Source organism: Bos taurus, chromosome 12 (assembly GCF_002263795.3).
Source record: "Bos taurus isolate L1 Dominette 01449 registration number 42190680 breed Hereford chromosome 12, ARS-UCD2.0, whole genome shotgun sequence".
Classification (NCBI taxonomy): Eukaryota; Metazoa; Chordata; class Mammalia; order Artiodactyla; family Bovidae; genus Bos; species Bos taurus.
Window position 1 is genome coordinate 2,220,430 of NC_037339.1, and position 21,714 is coordinate 2,242,143.

The following is a 21,714-nucleotide window of genomic DNA, read 5'->3' on the forward strand; positions in this document are numbered from 1 at the left end:
ATGTCCAGTTCTAACTGTTGCTTCCTGACCTGCATGCAGATTTCTCAGCAGGCAGATCAGGTGGTCTGGTATTCCCATCTGTTTCAGAATTTTCCACAGTTTCTTGTGATCCACACAGTCAAAGGCTTTGGCATAGTCAAGAAAGCAGAAATAGATGTTTTTCTGGAACTCTCTTGCTTTTTCAATGATGCAGCAGATGTTGGCAATTTGATTCTCTGGTTCGTCTGGCTTTTCTAAATCCAGCTTGAACATCTGGAAGTTCACGGTTCACATACTGTTGAAGCCTGGCTTGGAGAATTTTGAGCATTACTTTACTAGCATGTGAGATGAGTACAATTGTGCAGTAGTTTGAGCATTCTTTGGCATTGCCTTTCTTTGGGATTGGAATGAAAACTGATGTTTTCCAGTCCTGTGGCCACTGCTGAATTTTCCAAATTTGCTAGCATATTGAGTGCAGCACTTGCACAGCATCGTCTTTCAGGATTTGAAAGAGCTCCACTGGAATTCCATCACCTCCACTAGCTTTGTTTGTAGCGATGCTTCCTAAGAGCCACGTGACTTTGCTTTTCAGGATGTCTGGCTCTAGGTGAGTGATCACACGATCGTGGTTATCTGGGTCATGATGGCCTTTTTTGTATAATTTTTCTGTTTATTCTTGCCACCTGTTCTTGGTATCTTCCACTTCTGTTGGGTCCATACCATTTCTGTCTTGCATTGTGCCGATCTTTGCATGAAATGTTCCCTTGGTATCTCTGATTTTCTTGAGGAGATCTCTAGTCTTTTCCATTCTATTATTTTCCTCTATTTCTTTGCATTGATCTCTGAGGAAGGCTTTCTTATCTTTCCTTGCTATTCTTTGGAACTCTGTATTCAGATGAATGTATCTTTCCTTTTCTCCTTTGCCTTTCTCTTCTCTTTTCTCAGCTATTTGTAAGGCCTTCTCAGACAACCATTTTGCCTTTTTCCATTTCTTTTGTTTGGGATGGTCTTGATCACCGCCTCCTGTACAGTGTCACAAATCTCTGTCCATAGTTCTTCAGGCACTCTTTTGGATCTAATCCTTTGAATCTATTTGTCACTTCCACTGTATAATCATAAGTGATTTGGTTTAGATCATACCTGAATAGTCTAGTGGTTTTCCCTACTTTCTTCAGTTTGAACCGGAATTTGGCAATAAGCAGTTCATGATCTGAGCCACAGTCAGCTCCTGATCTTATTTTTGCTGACTGTATAGGGCTTCTCTATCTTTGGCTGCAAAGAATATCATCAATCTGATTTCGGCATTGACCATCTGGTGTTGTCCACGTGTAGAGTCTTGTCTTGTGTTGTTGGAAGAGGGTGTTTGCTATGACCAGTGTATTCTCTTGGCAGAACTCTATTAGCCTTTGCCCTGTTTCATTCTGTTTCCAAGACCAAATTTGCTGATTACTCCAGGTATTTCCTGACTTCCTACTTTTGCATTCCAGTCCCCTATAATGAAAAGGGCATCTTCTTTGTGTGTTAGTTCTGGAAGGTCTTGTAGGTCTTCATTGAACTGTTCACCTTCAGCTTCTTCAGCATTACTGGTCGGGGCATAGACTTGGAGTACCATCATATTGAATGGTTTGCCTTAGAAACCAACAGAGATAATTCTGTCGTTTTTGAGATGGCATCCAAGTACTGCATTTTGGACTCTTTTGTTGACTATGATGGCTCCTCTATTTCTTCTAAGGGATTCTTGCCCATGGAAGTAGATATAATGGTCATCTGAGTTAAATTCACCCATTCCAGGCCATTTTAGTTCGTTGAGTCCTAGAATGTTGACGTTCACTCTTGCCATCTCCTGTTTGACCACTTCCAATTTGCCTTGATTCATGGACCTAACATTCCAGGTTCCTATGCAATGTTGCTTTTTACAGCATCAGACTTTACTTCCATCACCTGTCACATCAACAACTGGGTGTTGCTTTTGCTTTGACTTCATTCTTTCTGGAGTTATTTCTCCACTGATCTCCAGTAGCATATTGGGCATCTTCCGACCTGAGGAGTTCAACTTTCAGTGTCCTGTCTTTTTGACTTAGAGTGGTACACATATACTAACATGTGGTATACTATATAATGGGGAAGCGCTAGGTGTATGGGCATCTAATCCAGTCTTGAGGTGTCAGAAAGGCTACTGCATGAGACGTTGTGCAAACTGAAGCCTAAATTGAAATTATCCAGATAAATGGATAGGTTCTAGGCACAAGAAATATCTTGTGCATGTGTAGAAGTTTCTAGGTTATTCATTATGTCTAGATGATATAGTCTAATGGTGGTGGGGTCACGAAGAGATTTTCTTAAGAGGAAGTAAGATTAAGGTCAAAGTGGGCCTTTGAGCCATGGTAAGATATTTGAGTGTCATCCTCTGAGCCGCGGGATTACAGATGATGAAAGGTTTGAAGTACAGCAGTGAGGGACATGATTTGGTTTGGATTTCAGTAAGATCTGCGCAGAGATTAGTTTGGGGAGTGGTAGGGGCAGGGGCCAGTGGAGACACTGGAGCAAGTTAGGAGGCTATACCAGTTGTCCAGGTGGCCTGAAATAGGGCAGCAGTGGTAGCGGCAGAGGGCAGAGGCAAGATGACTTAAGATACGGTCCACTTGGTTTGATTTATGTTTCCTAGTTAATTTTCATTAAAGTTATTATAGTTCAAATCACTTTTCTGCTGACTGGAGACAACCTCAGGAGTCCACATCTTCAGTATGCGTCTGTATGCTTCTCCCCCAGTCCAGGGCCGTGTATTTTTCTAATCTGACAGTATCGCCCAACTTCTGAAGCCTTCAAAAACCCTCCTACTTTGCCCTTTGGAACTCAAAGTCTGTCATCTTTGAATGTTTGCTTTCCTTGTTGCAGTACTTGAAACCTAGGGGTTATTTGAAGACTTTATTTTCCTGTTAGCTTTTTCCTTCAAAGGCTTCCAGCTCTTCTTGAGCATTTCTATTGCATTTCTCCATGTTAGTCTCAACTGTGGGTCATCTCATCCCTCCCATTGATTCATTGCAAGCATTAGAACTTAAGTTCCTCTCTTTTACACCACTATTTATGTTATTTTTCCATTCGTACCTACCAGGGACACTTACTCCGGGGTCTATGGTCCCCCAAGGGGTCTGTGGTAGAATTCATGGTATAATTGAACTTAATGGGAAAAGGATTAAATCTTTTAAATTAAGCTTTAAGTAAAATTTAGTATTTAAAAAAATTATACACATAAGCAAGACAAAAAACCAAATGACCAGCTAAACATAGGAACAGTAGGTTTGGGCCTGTGACTTTATCACAGATAAAGAAAGCCTCTTTCCTGTGTGGGCATTTCCACTGGCTAGTCTGCATATGGCACTTGGCTGTGGAATACATATTGCATATTCAGTTCAGTTCAGTTGCTCAGTCTTGTCCGACTCTTTGAACCCATGGACTGCAGCATGCCAGGCTGTCCGTCACCAACTCCCGGAGTTTGCTCAAACTCATGTCCATCGAGTTGGTGATGCCATCCAACCATCTCATCCTCTGTTGTCCCCTTTAGTCCTGCCTTCAGTCTTTCCCAGCATCAGGGTCCTTTCCAGTGAGTTGACTCTTTGCATCAGGTGGTCAAAGTATTGGAGCTTCAGCTTCAGCATCAGTCCTTCCAATGAATATTCAGGACTGATTTCCTTTAGGATGGACTGTTTGTATTTCCTTGCAGTCCAGGAAACTCTCAAGAGTCTTCTCCAACACCACAGTTCAAAAGCATCAGTTCTTCAACGCTCAGCCTTCTTTATGGTCCAACTCTCACATCTGTACATGACTACTGGAAAAACCATAGCTTTGACTAGACGGACTTGTGTTGGCCAAGTAATGTCTCTGCTTTTGAATATCCTGTCTAGTTTTGTCATGGCTTTTCTTCCAAGGAGCAAGTGTCTTTTAATTTCATGGCATAACTTATTATCAAGCAATTTAAAGGAATTTCAAGATTATAACTGTTAAGCGTATTTCTCACTTAATGATATTAAAACACTGTATAAAATCTAAATGTGAACAAATCATTGTAAGTAAGTAATTTTGGGGAGGTGGTGATACATTTTCATCTTTTCAAAGAAGGATCCTCTGGTTAAAGAACTTTTTATAAATTTCAGTAATACAATTTAAGAGTGGGAAGTGGCCATTTTAGGAGCATTGAAGGTAGGGTGTAGTAGTTGGTAGGTTGGTGGGAATTGTTACCAGGTGATAAGATTGTACCTATGACTGAGATGCTTAGCTTATCCACTTGAAACAGTGAATGGGCAGTTTTCCTCCCCAGAAAGATGTCTCTGTGACAGTGATGTCACTAGCATTTTAAAGAGCATGGGACTCGTTAGCTGTTCACATGCACCATCTCCTGTAATTCTGATTTAGCCTCACCTGATTTTCTTTGCATCCCTTTCCAAAGACTCTTTTGAGGTTCCTTCTCCACCCCAGAATTAATCACTGGTCTCTATCTGTTGCTAATTTACTCGAGGGCGTTTACAGTATTTTTTACCTTTATTTGTAATTTGTTACTGTATTATTTTTTTCCCCAAGTGGTAATCATCTGTGGGATGGCACTATTTTTTGTATATTTTATCATCCAGTAATTGCTTAGTCATACCTTCAGGTATGACTGCCAGCTACTATTTTGTAGGCTAAACACACAATGGTGCCTATCAGTTGTCTGCTGCTGTGTAACAAATTAAGCCAAATCAGCAAACATTTATTATGTCATATTGTTTCTGTGGGTCAGGAGTTTGGAAGTTGCTTGGCTGGGTGGTTGTGGCTTCGTGTCTCATGAGGTTGCAGTGAAGATGTTGGCTAGAGCTCTCATCAGCTGAACGTTTGGGGCTTCTGGGATGGCTCACACACATGGCTGTCGGCAGGATGTCTCCCTGCTTCTCTAGCTTCGTTAGCTCAGTTCTTTGCCCCATGGGCCTTCCCCTAGGTCTTCTGAGTGTCGTTGTGATCTGGCAGCAGGCATATCCTAGAGTGAGTCATCCAAGAAGGAGCAAGACAAAAGCTGTAATGTCTTTTGTGACCTAGTCTTGGAAATGACACTCCATAATTTTCATAGTGTGCTGTTGCTTATACAAGTCAGGAGATCCCTGAGGACTGTCCTTGAGAATGGCCAGCACAGCTGAGACAGCTGAAGATTTGTCTAGCGCGGCACTTACATTTTAGTGGGAGAGAGGCAGAGTTCAACACAGAAGAAAATGACAAGCTTTCTTAAGTCATACTCAGCACAGATGAAGGAAATTAACCGTGTGCTGTGATAGACGGGAACGTGAGTGGGCTCATATACTACTTTAGATGGAGTGGTCTGCCTTTTAACCTGACGCTGAGAGGTGAGAGGTACTTTTATTTCTATTAACTATTTCTATTAATTAATATGGCTCACTGCCATATTAATTCGGAGAAGGCGATGGCACCCCACTCCAGTACTCTTGCCTCGAAAATCCCATGGACGGAGGAGCCTGGTAGGCTGCAGTCCATGGGGTCGCTGGGAGTCAGACACGACAGAGCGACTTCACTTTCACTTTTCACTTTCATGCTTTGGAGAAGGAAATGGCAACCCACTCCAGTGTTCTTGCCTGGAGAATCCCAGGGACGGGGGAGCCTAGTGGGCTGCCGTCTATGGGGTCACACAGAGTCAGACACGACTGAAGTGACTTAGCAGCAGCAGCAGCCGTATTAATTAAGCATGGCGTCCCTCCTCCAGATAGCATTATAATGGCACTCCCTCAAGTCTTCTGTGAATGTAACCAGTTCTTCAACAAAGATGCTATTGTGGAAATTTGAGGGGTTTGCTTAGGGTAACCCAGTAAGTGAGGGGCTGGGCAGGATTCAGAAGTCAGACTCTGGAGTTCTATTTTTAATCAGCAAGTTGCTTGGTTAGTAATAAATTAAAAAGCCAGGTTATTTTAGCTGTTAGGTTTTTTTCCTCCTCTTCAATGTAGTGCAAGATTGCGATTGATAATTTTGAGTGCTTTTTTTTTTTTATTTCAGGTATGTGTTGAAATAGAATTAATTCAATAATTAAAATGAACCTTTATTTGTTTAATATTCTCCTGGATTGCATGAAAATATCTTCTCCCTTCTGGATTCTAAGAATGTGTGTTTATGATCACACATAGTTTTTCCATCTTTTCAAGTTTTAAAATGACTAATAATTACATATCTTCCTTTTGTTTTAAATGTAAAAAAATCACTACTCTGTTAGTATTGAAAAACATTGTAACAGTAAAAAGTGTGTTTCCACTCTTACAGTGTTATAAAATAGCTAAGCGTCCAGATAGTTTTTTAGAGCCTGTTTTTGGTTTAATTAATTTTTTAAACTGTCATTACTGATTATCACTGTTAGATAATACTCAGTAGGGTGCTCATTTAACTTCCCCTGAAGATAAGTGATATTAATTTATAAAATCCAGTACACCCCAGACACAGCTGAAGCCATATTAATTAAGTGTGTGTACCACCTCCAAATAGCATTATAATGGGATTCCCTCAGTGTTCTGTATATTTAACCAGCTCGTCAACAAAGGCAAACTGTATACTTTGCCTACTTGGGTTGTGTTTCTATCTCAACTTTAAGAGAATTTCACATGAAATTAAGAGTAGCCATCCAAGTGCACATTGTAAAATACATACAGTTGCAGTCAAATTGCCAAATGTAAACAAAAAGTGATGAACACAGTACGATGGTGATTTCTGTCATGTTTTTATATACAAAACTGTTTTAAAAGTTTGCTTTTATGTTCTCTTGTGCCTTGCTTTAAGCAAATTGTGTGTGTAATTCCATGAAAGATGAATTAGGAGTGATTTTTCCCCCCTATTTATGAGTAAAGTCATAGAATCATCCCTTTAAAAAAGATAAAACTTCCTTAGAACATTTACACTGATTTGATAATAATGTTCACTCTGTACCTGGCTTTGTAATCGTGCTCACAGTATTTGGAATCTTCTTGTAGCACTCGATAGAGCATCACATACCTGGAAATGTTTTCACTTTAACCCTGAGGTCTTCAACAAATTCAGTTTACTGTTTGTTCTAGTATAGGAGGAAGGGTTGGATTTATTTTTCTCCTGTGGCTCCTTCCTTATTTTGTCTTTCATTCCTTTCTGATCTAGTAAAATGAAAGCATTGAAATTATGAAACACTGATTTTTTTTTTTTTTTTGCATCTTTATAGATTTAGGAGTCAGAAGGGGGATGTGCTAATTTTTCCTATCTTGTCATTAGCTAGCTAGGCTAGAGATCTGGTGCACATTTTTTTCAACACTTGGATAAAAGCCAACCCTCGCCTAGAGTTCAGGTGCTAAGCATATGGTGGAGATGTGCTAATTCTGTATTATTATTGTACAAATTGTAGTATTATTTATTGATACTAATGCAGTTCTATGTCTAAAATCATAATGCATTGAGTTTTAAAATTTTCTTTGTGCTTTTTTGTACTCTAAATTTGTTGCTCAGTCGTGTCCGACTCTTTGCGACCCCATGGACTGCAGCACGCCAGTCCTCCCTGTCCATCACCAACTCCCAGAGCTTGCTCAAACTCATGTCCATTGAGTTGATGATGCCATCCAACCATCTCACCCTCTGTTGTCCCCTTCTCCTCCTGCCTTCAATCTTTCCCAGCATCAGGGTCTTTTTCAATGAATTGGCTCTTCACCTCAGTGGCCAAAGTAATGGAGGTTCAGCTTCAGTCCTTCCAGGGAATATTCACGGTTGATTTCCTTTCATATTGACTAGTTTGATCTCCTTGCTGTTCAAGGGAATCTCTAGAGTCTTCTCCAGCACCACAGTTTGAAAGCATCAGTTCTGATGCTTCTTTAGGGTCAGCCTTCTTTAGGGTCCAACTCTCACATCCATACATGACTACTGCAAAAACCATAGTTTTGTCTCTATGGACCTTTCTTGACAAAGTGACGTCTCTGCTTTTTAATATACTGTCTAGGTTTGTAATAGCTTTTCTTCCAAGGAGCAAGTGTCTTTTCGTTTCATGGCTGCAGTCACTGTCCACAGTGATTTTGGAGCACAAGAAAATAAAGTCTGTCACTGTAGTCTAAATAGCATGACATTTTTATGTATAAAAGTGTGTTGGAGCTTGTTTGTTGTTATTTAAACAAGTAGTTTCCTCATTGAAGAATTAAACAAATGCATTGAACTTGATGGTTCATTTCAGTCTCTTAGTACAGTGTGTAGATATAGAAGGGGCTCAACTAATAATTATTGTTATTTTTATGACTTTTAGAGATTTTTATTTTAAAGCATTTTGATTTTTGGTGAAAACTAAAATTTTGATTTCTTCTACCACTGTTGGAAGCTAAGTATTCATAAATTAGCTTGTGAATTGCTTAAGCTTACTCCTCCCATTTATTGACATGTTTACGTTTATAATATTGATGTTGCATTAATAGTGTTTTGCTTAATTTCGCTTCCTTATAAGTTATTAATGCACTTTGTGTGTGTGGTGTGAAGAGGAGTCAGTATAGTTTCTACACTCAAGGGTTGATGTTACATGTATAGACTCAATGGCAATGAAGTAGTGATTCAAAAGACTGAGGAACCAACCCCGTTTCTTAACTGTTCAATGTCCCTAGTGTTTTAAAACAAGTATCAAGAATTGAAGTACTGATGTCCATAGAGATAACTTGTGGACATATATTCATGTGAAATAATTTCATATTTCTGAGCTGTTTCACAGCAGGGAGGTTTTATGTTGGTGACTTAGCTGCCCTTTTTCTTTTGCTACGTTGTATATACTTCCTATTACATTTTCTACATAGCCATATAATTACCTGTTTATGTGCTTGTCTCCTCCACCGGATTGTTAGTTATTTACATTCACATAGCTCATTTATTTTTGTATCACTGACTTGCTCTTTATTTCTTTTTGTGTATTTGGTATTCCGTTTCCATCAATTCTGCATGAAAAACCTCTTTTGACACTTTGTAGTGGAGGTCTGCTGTAGACAGATTCTCTCAGCTTTTGCTTGTCTGGAAATGTCTTTATTTTGCTTCTGTTTATGAAAAGTAGTTTTACTAGACATTGAATTCTAGGATGAAGGTATTTTTCTTTCAGTTTCTCAAGGATGCCATTCGGTTGTCTTTTGCTGGCATTGTTTCTGGTGAGAAATTTGTATCATTTTTGTTTGGTATTTAATGTCTTCTTTTTATGGTTTGCTCTTTATTTTTAATTTTCAGTAGTTTGACTGTGAGGTTCCTACGTATGGGTGTTTTGTTTGCTTGTTTTGTATTTTTTCTGGGGATTGCTGAGCTTCTTGGATCTGTGAATTGATAGACGCATATGTCTATATCTGTATTTATAATACTCTTTTCTCTTCTGCTGGGGACCCTAGCCACACTTGTGTCACAACATTTCATAGTGTATCATGAATATTGGTTATTCTAGTTTGTTTGTTTGTTTCAGTTTGAATACTTTCTATTGATCTGTGTTTAGGTTCACCAGTTCTTTCCTCAGCAGTGTTCAGGTTCTTTTTAAGCCCATCTAATGAATTCTTCGTTTCTGATACACTTTTCATTCTAATAGATTAAAAAAATAGTGTCCATGATTTGCTACTGAAAGTCCCCAAATGATGGTCGTAGTTTCATTATACCCTTTAGCATTATTTTTATGAATCTTCTTTTAAATAGTCTGTCTAGTAATTCTGCCGTCTAGGCCATTTCTCGGTCACTTCTTTTGACCATGAGCCACATTTCTTGCTCCTTTGTGTCTTCAACATTTGATTGTATGGTGGACATTTTATTTAATTACAGTAGAAGTTAAATAATATTTGCTTCCAAGGGAGGGCATGCCCTTCTTTCAGACTCTTGAAATGGGGGCTGTGTCTCTGTGATTGCTAGTTGAGCTGGGTTTGGTCTTCCTGCTGCTAGAGTTTTATTCAGCTTGTCTGTGGCCTCACATGCTTTGTGGACTTGGGATCTAAGTGCTAATGAGATTCTGGCAATTTGCTTTTTGGCATTAACACTTGAACTTTGGCTTTGGAAACCATGGAATATCTCTTTCTGCTTTAAAGTCTTGATGCCCATTTTTAGGATTTCTGTAGTGTTCTTTTTTTGTTTTCAGTTCCATTGCTGACTCTCTTTCTTCAGAGACTTGGTATCCTGCCCGCAGCCTTCAGATAGCAGCTGGCGTGTGTGCTCTGAAGGTCTGGGTTTCTCTCAGGTCTCCTGGCTGGTCCAGAGGCTTTGGCAGGCAGCTGCTTTGCACTGGGAGAGGCCTCTCCTGCCTCGGAGCATCCCCATATTCGGCTTTCCTTCTCTAACCCTGGCCACAGGCATCTACCCCATGCAGTGTGTGAAGATTGAGGGAAAGAGTTGATCGGAGGGTGCAGACTCGCTCCATGGCTGGGACTTCATGACCCAGGGCCTGGAAGTCATGCCAGCGCTCATGTGGCTGTCAATAGTTCGTTAAAAAACTTGGCTGGTTTTTCTTTACCTGTACTGAATTTATTTTTCTTCTTCAGCTGCTGTCAGGGATAAGAGCAGTCTGTTTCCTCCCAGTATTTAGTCAGTACCGGTTTCCTTGTGTCCTCAGCTTCCTGATGGGTTGAAAACAACAGCGAGAAGAATTCTGTAGGGTGTCTGGCTTCTTTTGGTTGTTAGGATGAGAGCAGTGGTGTTGTGGACTACTCTGTAATCCTGCCAGAAGCTGTCGTGTTGTTAGTACTTTAACATTTAGTTTGTGTTAGATGGGCCATGTGTGAGTATATGTATTACATGGTATTTTTCCTTAGGATTATCTTCAAAGTGAATTTAAAGGCCTGTTTTGAAAGACAAGTCTTATTATCTTTGCATATTATTATTTGAAGGCTTCCTTTGTGGCTCAGCTGGTAAAGAATCCTACAATGTGTGAGCTCTGGGTTCAATCCCTGGATTGGGAAGATCCGGGGGAGGAGGGCATGGCAACCCACTTGGACATTCTTGCTTGGAGAATCTCCATGGACAGAGGAGCCTGGCTTGCTGCAGTCCATGGGGGTCGCAAAGAGTTGGACATGGCTTGGCAACCAAGCACAGAGCATTATTATTTGCAAAAAATCCTATTTCTTTAGTGAAGTGAATAATCAATACTGTGACTTACTATCTCTTTAAATAGAGAATTTAAGTGTTATATTTCTTTAATGGGCCCTAGTAGCTCTATTCAGTAGAACCTCTGTCATGATAGAAGTATACTTTATGTTTTGCCCAATATGGGTGCCACTAGTCTCTTGTGGTTCTTGAACACTTGGTATGTGACTAGGGCAGCAAAGGAACTGAGTTTTAAAATTAATTTATATTTAAATAACCACATGTAGTTAATGGCTACCACAGTGAATAGTACAGGTTTATGTACTATACATATATATGGTGAAAACAGTAGCTTAATGTGTGCACAGTTATGCTGAACAGTTCCAGAATCATAGTGTTTTTTAAGTACCCTTCTTTCCCTTTTTGATGGTTACCACTTGAAACACTGTGTGTGTCTGGATTCTCTGTGAGGAATAGAACTTGATAAGTACACGCTATTTTCAATGAATGAACAATTAGCTTTGTAAAATAATCTATGCATTTTCAAATATCCGTGGACTATTTGTTGATACAATTGTAGAAGAAATCTCATTGCAATAAAAATCCAGTTTTATTTCTTGAGGCTTCAGTCTACTCTGTGGTGGTGGTGGTGGTGGTGGTGGTTTAGTCGCTAAGTCTTATCTGACTTTTGCGACCCCGTGGACTTATGAGCCCACCAGGTTCCTCTGTCCATGGGATTCTCCAGGCAAGAATACTGGAGTGGGTTGCCATTTCCTTCTCCAAGTCTACTCTGTAGTTATTCATAAAGTTCAAATACAGACTGATCTGAGTAAAGAGAAATGTGATGTCTCTCAGGCCAAGCTATGGAGATATAAGTAAAATTCAGTTCTCAAAGTGCCTAAATCACATCTTCCCATCCCCTCCCAGTCCTAGTGTAGTATGTGCTATGAAAAGGACGCTGGAGGAGGGGGCTCGAGGGTGAACTCTGAGTACCAGTGTGATTGCCAGCCACCAAATTAGCTGGGCTTCCCTCGTGGCTCAGTTGGTAAAGAGTCTACTTGCAGTGCAGGAGATCAGGGTTCAATTCCTGGGATGGGAGGATCCCTGGAGTAGGGCATGGCAACTCACTCCAGTGTTCTTGCCTGGAGAACCCCATGGATAGAGGGGGCCTGGCGGGCTATAGTCCATGGGGTTGTAAGAGTCAGACAGGATTTAGTGACTAAACCACCAAATTAGCTAAATTACCTTTGTAAAAATGCTTAATTTGTTAATCTGTAGCAAAGGTCATTTATCATTAGAATCTTCATTCTATAATCTTAAGATTGGAAGGAATCTTTTGAGTTTTTCTCTCTCTCCTGCCTTCAGACAGGATAATTATGGAGACTCTTCACTTATTTTTATATTTATTATTTCTTTTAATCTTAAAATTTACGTGCTAAATTGAATGCCTCCTGATGAAATCACAATGATGATACAACTGACCCTGTTTTTTCATTTTGGAAATTAAATAAGTATTGTTGAGAAGGGATTACTTACACGTGTGCTTTTTATTTTATCTTTCTTCATAGATGGATAGATTTGCCAGCATAAGAATTCCAGGGAGCAAAAAAGAGAGGCCTCCACTTTCCAACCTGAGGACTGCATTTTCAAACAATGATTGCTCTTCAGAAATGAATGAAAACATTCCAAAACCACTGTCAGAGAAGGAAATCTTAGAGCTTTTTGAAAAGATGATGGTAAGAATTTTGATTCATTATACAATTTTTGATGTAAAAGCCTTAGCTTTGGCTTATGTTCATGGAACTAAATGTGTATGAAACTTAGGTTCCATAGGTGATTTCTGATATCATTGAGATAGCTAGCACTCAAGGCATAGAGAGGTTTAGGATTACAAAAATAAGAATCTGAAGAAAAGTGTCATACCAGTTGTTTTACACAGAAGTACATAAAACATAAACCCTCTAAAGTATCAGATATACTTTTATCTTGAATAGATTATCTAAGTGCTATGTCTGGCTCAGTTGCATTTGACAATGACAGTCATAGTGCTTTGCTGTGTGTGTTGTTAAGTAGGCTGATTTTTGGACCTTGTTTAAGCTCTTAGTTCTCACAATAACCATGTTTGCATAGTCCTGCAACAGTTAAGTCTGCAGACACTTGAACTCACTTGCTTTGGGGTGTGCCTTTATAACTCTTCTATGCTAAGTCACCTCAGTGATTCATGTCCGACTCTGTGCGACCCCATAGATGGCAGCCCACCAGGCTCCCCCGTCCCTGGGATTCTCCAGGCAATAACACTGGAGTGGGTTGGCATTTCCTTCTCCAATGCATGACAGTGAAAAGGGAAAGTGAAGTCACTCAGTTGTGTCCGGCTCTTAGCGACCCCATGGACTGCAGCCTACCAGGCTCCTCCGTCCATGGGATTTTCCAGGCAAGAGTACTGGAGTGGGGTGCCATTGCCTTCTCCATAACTCTTCTATCAGATCAGATCAGATCAGATCAGTCGCTCAGTCGTGTCCGACTCTTTGCGACCCCATGAATCGCAGCACGCCAGGCCTCCCTGTCCATCACCAACTCCCAGAGTTCACTCAGACTCATGTCCATCGAGTCAGTGATGCCGTCCATCGAGTCAGTGATGCCATCCAGCCATCTCATCCTCTGTCGTCCCCTTCTCCTCTTGCCCCCAATCCCTCCCAGCATCAGAGTCTTTTCCAATGAGTCAACTCTTCACATGAGGTGGCCAAAGTACTGGAGTTTCAGCTTTAGCATCTTTCCTTCCAAAGAAATCCCAGGGCTGATCTCCTTTAGAATGGACTGGTTGGATCTCCTTGCAGTCCAAGGGACTCTCAAGAGTCTTCTCCAACACGACAGTTCAAAAGCATCAATTCTTCGGCGCTCAGCCTTCTTCACAGTCCAAATTTCACATCCATACATGACCACAGGAAAAACCATAGCCTTGACTAGATGAACCTTTGTTGGCAAAGTAATGTCTCTGCTTTTGAATGTGCTACCTAGGTTGGTCATAACTTTCCTTCCAAGGAGTAAGCGTCTTTTAATTTCATGGCTGCAGTCACCATCTGCAGTGATTTTGGAGCCCAGAAAAATAAAGTCTAACACTGTTTCCACTGTTTCCCCATCTATTTCCCATGAAGTGCTGGGACCGGATGCCATGATCTTCGTTTTCTGAATGTTGAGCTTTAAGCCAACTTTTTCACTCTCCACTGTCACTTTCATCAAGAGGCTTTTTAGTTCCTCTTCACTTTTTGCCATAAGGGTGGTGTCATCTACATATCTGAGGTTATTGAGATTTCTTCCAGCAATCTTGATTCCAGCTTGTGTTTCTTCCAGTCCAGCGTTTCTCATGATGTACTCTGCATATAAGTTAAATAAACAGGGTGATAATATACAGCCTTGAGGTACTCCTTTTCCTATTTGGAACCAGTCTGTTGTTCCATGTCCAGTTCTAACTGTTGCTTCCTGACCTGCATACAGATTTCTCAAGAGGCAGATCAGGTGGTCTGGTGTTCCCATCTCTTTCAGAATTTTCCACAGTTTATTGTGATCCACACTGTCAAAGACTTTGACATAGTCAATAAAGCAGAAATAGCTGCTTTTCTGGAACTCGCTTGCTTTTTCCATGATCCAGCAGATGTTGGCAATTTGATCTCTGGTTCCTCTGCCTCTTCTAAAACCAGCTTGAACATCAGGAAGTTCATGGTTCACATATTGCTGAAGCCTGGCTTGGAGAATTTTGAGCATTACTTTACTAGCGTGTGGGATGAGTGCAATTGTGCGGTAGTTTGAGCATTCTTTGGCATTGCCTTTCTTTGGGATTGGAATGAAAACTGACCTTTTCCAGTCCTGTGGCCACTGCTGAGTTTTCCAAATTTGCTGGCATACTGAGTGCAGCACTTTCACAGCATCATCTTTCAGGATGTGGATAGCTCAACTGGAATTCTATCACCTCCACTAGCTTTGTTCGTAGTGATGCTTTCTAAGGCCCACTTGACTTCACATTCCAGGATGTCTGGCTCTAGGTCAGTGATCACACCATCATGATTATCTGGGTCATGAAGATCTTTTTTGTACAGTTCTTCTGTGTATTCTTGCCATCTCTTCTTAATATCTTCTGCTTCTGTTAGGTCCATACCACTTCTGTCCTTTATCGAGCCCATCTTTGCATGAAATGTTCCTTTGGTATCTCTGATTTTCTTGAAGAGATCCCTAGTCTTTCCCAGTCTGTTGTTTTCCTCTATTTCTTTACATTGATCGCTGAAGAAGGCTTTCTTATCTCTTCTTGCTATTCTTTGGAACTCTTCATTCAGATGTTTATATCTTTCCTTTTCTCCTTTGCTTTTCACTTCTCTTCTTTTCACAGCTATTTGTAAGGCCTCCCCAGACAGCCATTTCGCTTTTTTGCATTTCTTTCCCACGGGAATGGTCTTGATCCCTGTTTCCTGTATAATGTCACGAACCTCATTCCATAGCTCATCAGGCACTCTATCTATCAGATCTAGGCCCTTAAATCTATTTCTCACTTCCACTGTATAATCATAAGGGATTTGATTTAGGTCATACTTGAATGGTCTAGTGGTTTTCCTTACTTTCTTCAATTTAAGTCTGAATTTGGCAATAAGGAGTTCATGGTCTGAGCCACAGTCAGCTCTTGGTCTTGTTTTTGCTGACTGTATAGAGCTTCTCCATCTTTGGCTGCAAAGAATATAATCAATCTGATTTCGGTGTTGACCATCTGGTGATGTCCATGTATAGAGTCTTCTCTTGTGTTGTTGGAAGAGGGTGTTTGTTATGACCAGTGCATTTGCTTGGCAAAACTCCATTAGCCTTTGCCCTGCTTCATTGTGTATTCCAAGGCCAAATTTGCCTGTTTCTTCAGGTGTTTCTTGACTTCCTACTTTTGCATTCCAGTCCCCTATAATGAAAAGGACGTCTTTTTTGGGTGTTAGTTCTAAAAGGCCTTGCAGGTCTTTATAGAACTGTTCAACTTCAGCTTCTTCAGCGTTACTGGTTAGGGCATAGACTTTGATTACTGTGATATTGAATGGTTTGCCTTGGAAACGAACAGAGATCATTCTGTCGTTTTTGAGATTGCATCCAAGTACTGCATTTCAGACTGTTTTGTTGACCATGATGGCTACTCCATTTCTTCTGAGGAATTCCTGCCTGCAGTAGTAGATATAATGGTCATCTGAGTTAAATTCACCCATTCCAGTCCATTTTAGTTGGCGGATTCCTAGAATGTCGACATTCACTCCTGCCATCTCTTGTTTGACCACTTCCAATTTGCCTTGATTCATTAACCATGAGTTAATATAATTTCAGTCTAGAAGAAAAAGAATATAACCCCCCTTTTTTTTTTTTTTTTGCTAGCCTTTGCATCTGTTTATGAGACTTGTATAAGGCAGATTTATTCAACACTGCCTTTGAGGACTCAAAATAGTAAACTGCCCCCTTCTTCATGCATCGTGTGTTTGAACCACTGCCTAAATTGTCTGTGATATTCTGGAATGGTACTGTTTTGGTTCACCTATTAAGACAGTTTTCTCCCTTGTGTCATAGTTGCTGGTGTCATCTGAGTAAGTAGAGCAAGTAGGCCAGTGATAGGCATTTGCGAAGGCATACCACCAGCTGTTAAAGTATAACCACATAGGAAGTACAGAACACAGTCGATGGTTTTCTGTTCTGAATATGATGACTTTAGAAGTATTTTTCTGTTAGTCTTACCCTTCTCCTAGCTAAGAGTATTAGTTTTATTTATATGAACAAGGCAGATGGATATTGGCATCTTTGAAGTGTTAATATGTTTAATAACTGGACCAGATCACTTTTTAAATCTTAAACAAGTCTCCCTGTTGGCAGAAGATCTTTTGCAGTCAACTCACTTTACTCAGCAGAAGTAAAGTGAATTATTGCTTTCTTAGGACTGCCAGTTTGCTAATGGTGAGTTTGTCACAACTAAAGGCTTTAAAAGAAATAAGGACTGGGTTCTTCTTTTCCTTTCTGATACCTTGACCGTATCACAATACATTGCAGGGAGAACTTGGAGAAAAGTTCTCCAAGCTGAAGCTGAGAAGGGCCTTTCTCCTCCTATAAATATGGACTCAACTGGTGTTTCTCAGGCTTGTCAAGCAGAGTACCACATCTCTGACACATTTAAAGCTATTTCTAGGTCTGGGGAGAATGCTAGATTTAAGTTGGGGTTTATTTTTGGCTTTGCCTATCTGTACCATTTTTATTAATTAAAATCCTTCAGAGGAGGCAATGTTGAATACTCTCCTGTTTTTGTTTTTTGGCATTTGCTAAAATGAGATTTCATTTAAAAGTAGTGTCTAGATTCTTTGTCTTGGCATTGTACAGTTTAAAAAACTTACGTTCTCAGAGGTACTTAGATACCTGATTTTTTTTGCATTGAAGTAAAAACTTTGTTTTAAAGAACGAAACAGAGAAAGGTTTTTCCATTTCCTTTCCTCTCTTTTTCCTCCTCACGATGGTCCTTTGAGAGACAGTGTGCTGACTTGATTGCTTAGTGCGAAGTACAGTGTCATCCTTCAACATTCGTACTTATTTCACTTTTACTTAGAAAATGATTTAGTTGGTCTCTGGGTAACAGTTTTAGTGAATTTTTAAAAAGTAATGATGTGTTTTTAGTTCTGCTACTTAAAGGCTTTTCCCCCCTGTTGTCATCTAGTGAAAGGAGAATTTTGATCTGAAAGCTCATTTTGCTTCCTCTGTGGATCTTAGATACATGAAATAGTTGTATGAGCATCGCTATATACACAACTTTGATTTCTGGATGTCAGATTTCAGTGGTTGCTCTTGAACTCACGGTGGGTCTGTGTAGCTGGCTTTTTGACCAAGGTGAACATGGCAGGTGCAGATTGGAAGTGACCCGTTGTTCCACCCAGTGCCTCTTTCAACCAGCCCTTTCAACTTATTCCTGCCTGCTGCCAGATAGCTTTCACCACAGGCCCAGGAGGTATCCATTTGCTTTTAAGATAACGCAACCCTAGTTTAATTTAAATAAGTTAACCTCTATCCGGAGAAAGCCTCTCCCTTGCCCGTTCAGGGCTTCTCCGCTCAGAGCCTGCCGCGCTCTCGGTGGGGCTGTGGGGGACCTGCTCCGTTCCCCGCCCTGTGTTTCTCCTCCCCCTGCTCTTCAGACCCAGTCTGTCTCCTGCAGGGTGAGCTTGGAGGTGAAGGGAGGAGAGCAAGGGTACTCTGCCGGCCAGGGGGTGTTGATAGTCTGGCCCTGGTGTCATGGAGTGTCGTGTTGGTGTTTTACTGCTGCTTGTAGCTTATTGCCCCAGGTTTGATGGCTTGAAACCACACCAGTGTATCAGCGCCTTGTAGTTCTGTAGGCTGAAGCCCAGGATGACTCAGCTGGTTTCTCTAGGGTGACAAAGCTTAAGTCAGTGTTGGATGGGTGGACTCTTCTTCAGAGATTTTGGGGAACACTCTTTCTTCCGAGTTCATGTTGTTGACAAAATGCAGTGCCCAGGTGTTGCAGGTCTAAGGTCCCAGTTTCCTTGCCGACTGTCATCTGGGGCTGCCTTAGCCTTGAGAGGCCCCTTTCCTCCCTTCACATGAGTCCTCACGTCTCAGACACATCAAATCCATCTCACGCTTAGAATTTCTCTGAATCCCCCTTCTGTGGCATCTCTTGCCTTCATGTGGAGAAAGTTCTCTGCTTTTAAGGGTTTGTGTATTAGATTGGGCTCAAACAGAAAATCCAAAATACTTCCACTGATTTAAAGTTTGTAACCTTAAGTACAACGAAAAAGCCCCTTTTGCCATGTGATTTAACATATTTGCAGAAGCCAGGGTTTAGGGCATGGATACCTCTGGGGGACCATTTTGCCTGCCACAGGTATTGTTGTCGTTTAGTCACTAAGTTGTGTCTGACTTTTGCAACCCCAAGGACTGTAGCCCACCAGGCTCCTCTCTCCATGGGATTTCCCAGGCACGGATACTGGAGTGGGTCGCCGTTTCCTTCTCCAGGGGATCTTCCTGACCCAGGGATCAAACCTGTGTCTCCTGCCTTGACAGGCAGATTCTTTCCCACTGAGCCACCTGGGAAGCCCCTGCTAGCAGTATGAGAGACTACAGACGTGATTACAAACACCTTTCTCCTGTGGATCTCTGTGGCTCTCCTGATCACGGTGTCACCTTTGTGCTGGTGGCGTCTCCTTTGAACATCAGAGGAACCTTCTCCCCCTGCCTCCCACGAGCCCGTTCCTCTCGTGGGTCCCCTTGGGGTGCAGTGCCTCTGAGCCGGCCAGGCCTGCTCCTCTCCAGGATCCATATCCTCCATGGGAAGCTAGTGTGTGCTGTGCCCCAGCCCCTGTCTTGTTCCATTCAGAGCCTGGCCTCCACAAAGCATAGTTGACTCTGGCGCTTTCTGCTCACAGCTTTTCCTTTGGGGATTGTTTTGTTGCAGATGTGTGCCCCTCTAGCTGCAGGTGGCTGCCCAGCTGTCAGCCCCTGCTTGTACTGTGTCACACTGCATAGCTGGCCTCTTATGTTTCTCGTTTCCTTTGGGTGTCAGGACACTTCTTCCGTCTCCTGAGTTTCCTCCTCTGGCCAGTTCATACTTGTTTACTTTCCATGTTTCTTCCTCTGTCTGTCCTTTTATTTCCTCTGAGTGTTGCGTCTGTCGCTTTTGTTTCGTCTTTGTCTACCTTGGTTCACTATACAACCCCTTCTGGGGAATTGGAGCCCTTTCATTTTGTAGAATATCCCATATATTCTGACACTCTGCTGTGTCTTTTACAAAGAGCAGCTATAATTGAGAGCTCTTTAAAAGATGTTAAACCTCAATTCATTTTTTTATTTTTTCCCAGTGTTACTGAGTTACAATTGACATTTAATATTGTGTAAACTTAAAGTACACAATGTGATGATTTGATAGATGTATATTTTTTAAAATGATTGCCACAATAAGGTCAGTTAACACATCCATCACCTCACGTAATTATCATTTTTTCCCCTGTGGTGAGAACGTTAAGATTTATTCTCTTCAAATCTTTCAAGTATGATTTTTTTTTTAACTAGTGTTACCATACTGTTCATTACATCCTAAGATTTGATTCATTTTATAACTGTAAATTTGTACCTATTGATCATTTCTCCACCCCTCAGCCCCTGGCAACCACCAGTCAATGCTGTTTCTATGAGTTTGGTATTTTTAGATTCCACATTTCAGTGATAGCATACACATTTGTCTTTCTCTACCTGATTTATTTCACTTGGCATAGTGTTCTCAGGGCCCATCTGTGTTGCCACAGGTGGCTAGATTTCCTTTTTAATGGCTGAATAGTACTCCATTGTACCCCGTCTACCCCCCCACACCCACACCCACACCAGTTTCTTTATCCATTTATTTCTCAACAGATATTTGTTTCTTTATATTGGCTATTGTAAGTAATGCTGCATTGAATAGGGGCATGAAGATATCTTTTCAAGTGTTTTTACTTTCTTCGGATAAATACCCAGAAGTGGAATTGTTGGATCATATACTTCTATTTTTAATTTTTTGAGGAACATCCATACTACTTTCCATAGTGATTGTAACAATTTTCATTCCACCAGGAGTGCATTTTTTTTTTTCACATTCTCCCCAGCACTAGATACTTCTTTTTTACACCATTCTAACTATGTGACCACTCCAGTATTCTTGCCTGGAGAATCCCATGGACGGAAGAGCCTGGTAGGCTACAGTCCACGGGGTTGCAAAGAGTCGGACACAACTGAGCGACTTCACTTCACTAACTGTGTGAGGTGATATATCGTTGTGATTCTGATTTGCATTTCCCTAATAATTAGTGATGTTGTGTCTCTTTTCATGTACCTGTTGGCCATTTGTTTAACTTTTTTTGAAAAATGTTTTTTTAGTTCTTTCCAATTTTAATCAGATAATATTTCTTTGCTTTTGAGTTGTATGAGTTCTTTATGTATTTTGGATAGTAACCTCTTATCAGATATGTAGCTTGCAAATATTTTCTCTATTTCACAAGTTGCTATTTAATTTTGTTGATTAAATTTTTTTTTTTGCTGTGAAGAAGCTATTTAATTTGATAAAATCCTTCATATTTATTTTTGTTTTTGTAGCTTGTGCTTTTGGTGTCATATTCAAAAAGCTCATTGCCAAAACCAACATGGAAAAGCTTTTCCTTTATGTTTTCTTCTAGGAGTTTTAGAGTTTCATGTCTTACATTTAAGTCTTTAATACATTTTGAGTTAATTTTTGTGAGTGCTATAAGGTGGGGTCCAGTTTTTTCTTTTCTTTCTTTTTTATTTGCATGTGATTATCCAGTTTTTCCTTCTTTATTAAGGAGACTATTTCTCCCCATTGAGTATAGTTGGCTCCCATTTTAAATATTAGTCAATCATATAGTGTAGGTTTATTTCTGTACTCTTGATTCTGTTCTGTTGTTCTCTGGGTTTGTTTTCATACCAGTGCCGTATTGTTTTAATTTCTGTAACTTTGTAATATAGTTCAAAATTGATATGTGTCATGTCTTCAACTTTGTTCTCTTTTAAGATTGTTTTGGTTATTCATAGTCTTTGGTGGTTCTGTTTCTTTTTTTCTATAAAGAATACCATTGGAATCTTGATAGCATTGCATTGAATATATCGATGGCTCTGAATAGGATGGACATTTTAATT

The 21,714-nt window shown here is 40.5% G+C and overlaps 1 protein-coding gene across 1 annotated transcript in view; it reads left to right on the forward strand.

Annotated features, from left to right (window-relative positions):
• The window catches only part of DIAPH3 (diaphanous related formin 3), a 563,614-nt gene that overhangs the window by 39,596 nt on the left and 502,304 nt on the right, over positions 1–21,714 (forward strand). Inside the window, 1 exon segment of the mRNA NM_001192614.2 lies at positions 12,600–12,767. Coding sequence (NP_001179543.2) covers positions 12,600–12,767 — 168 coding nt within the window.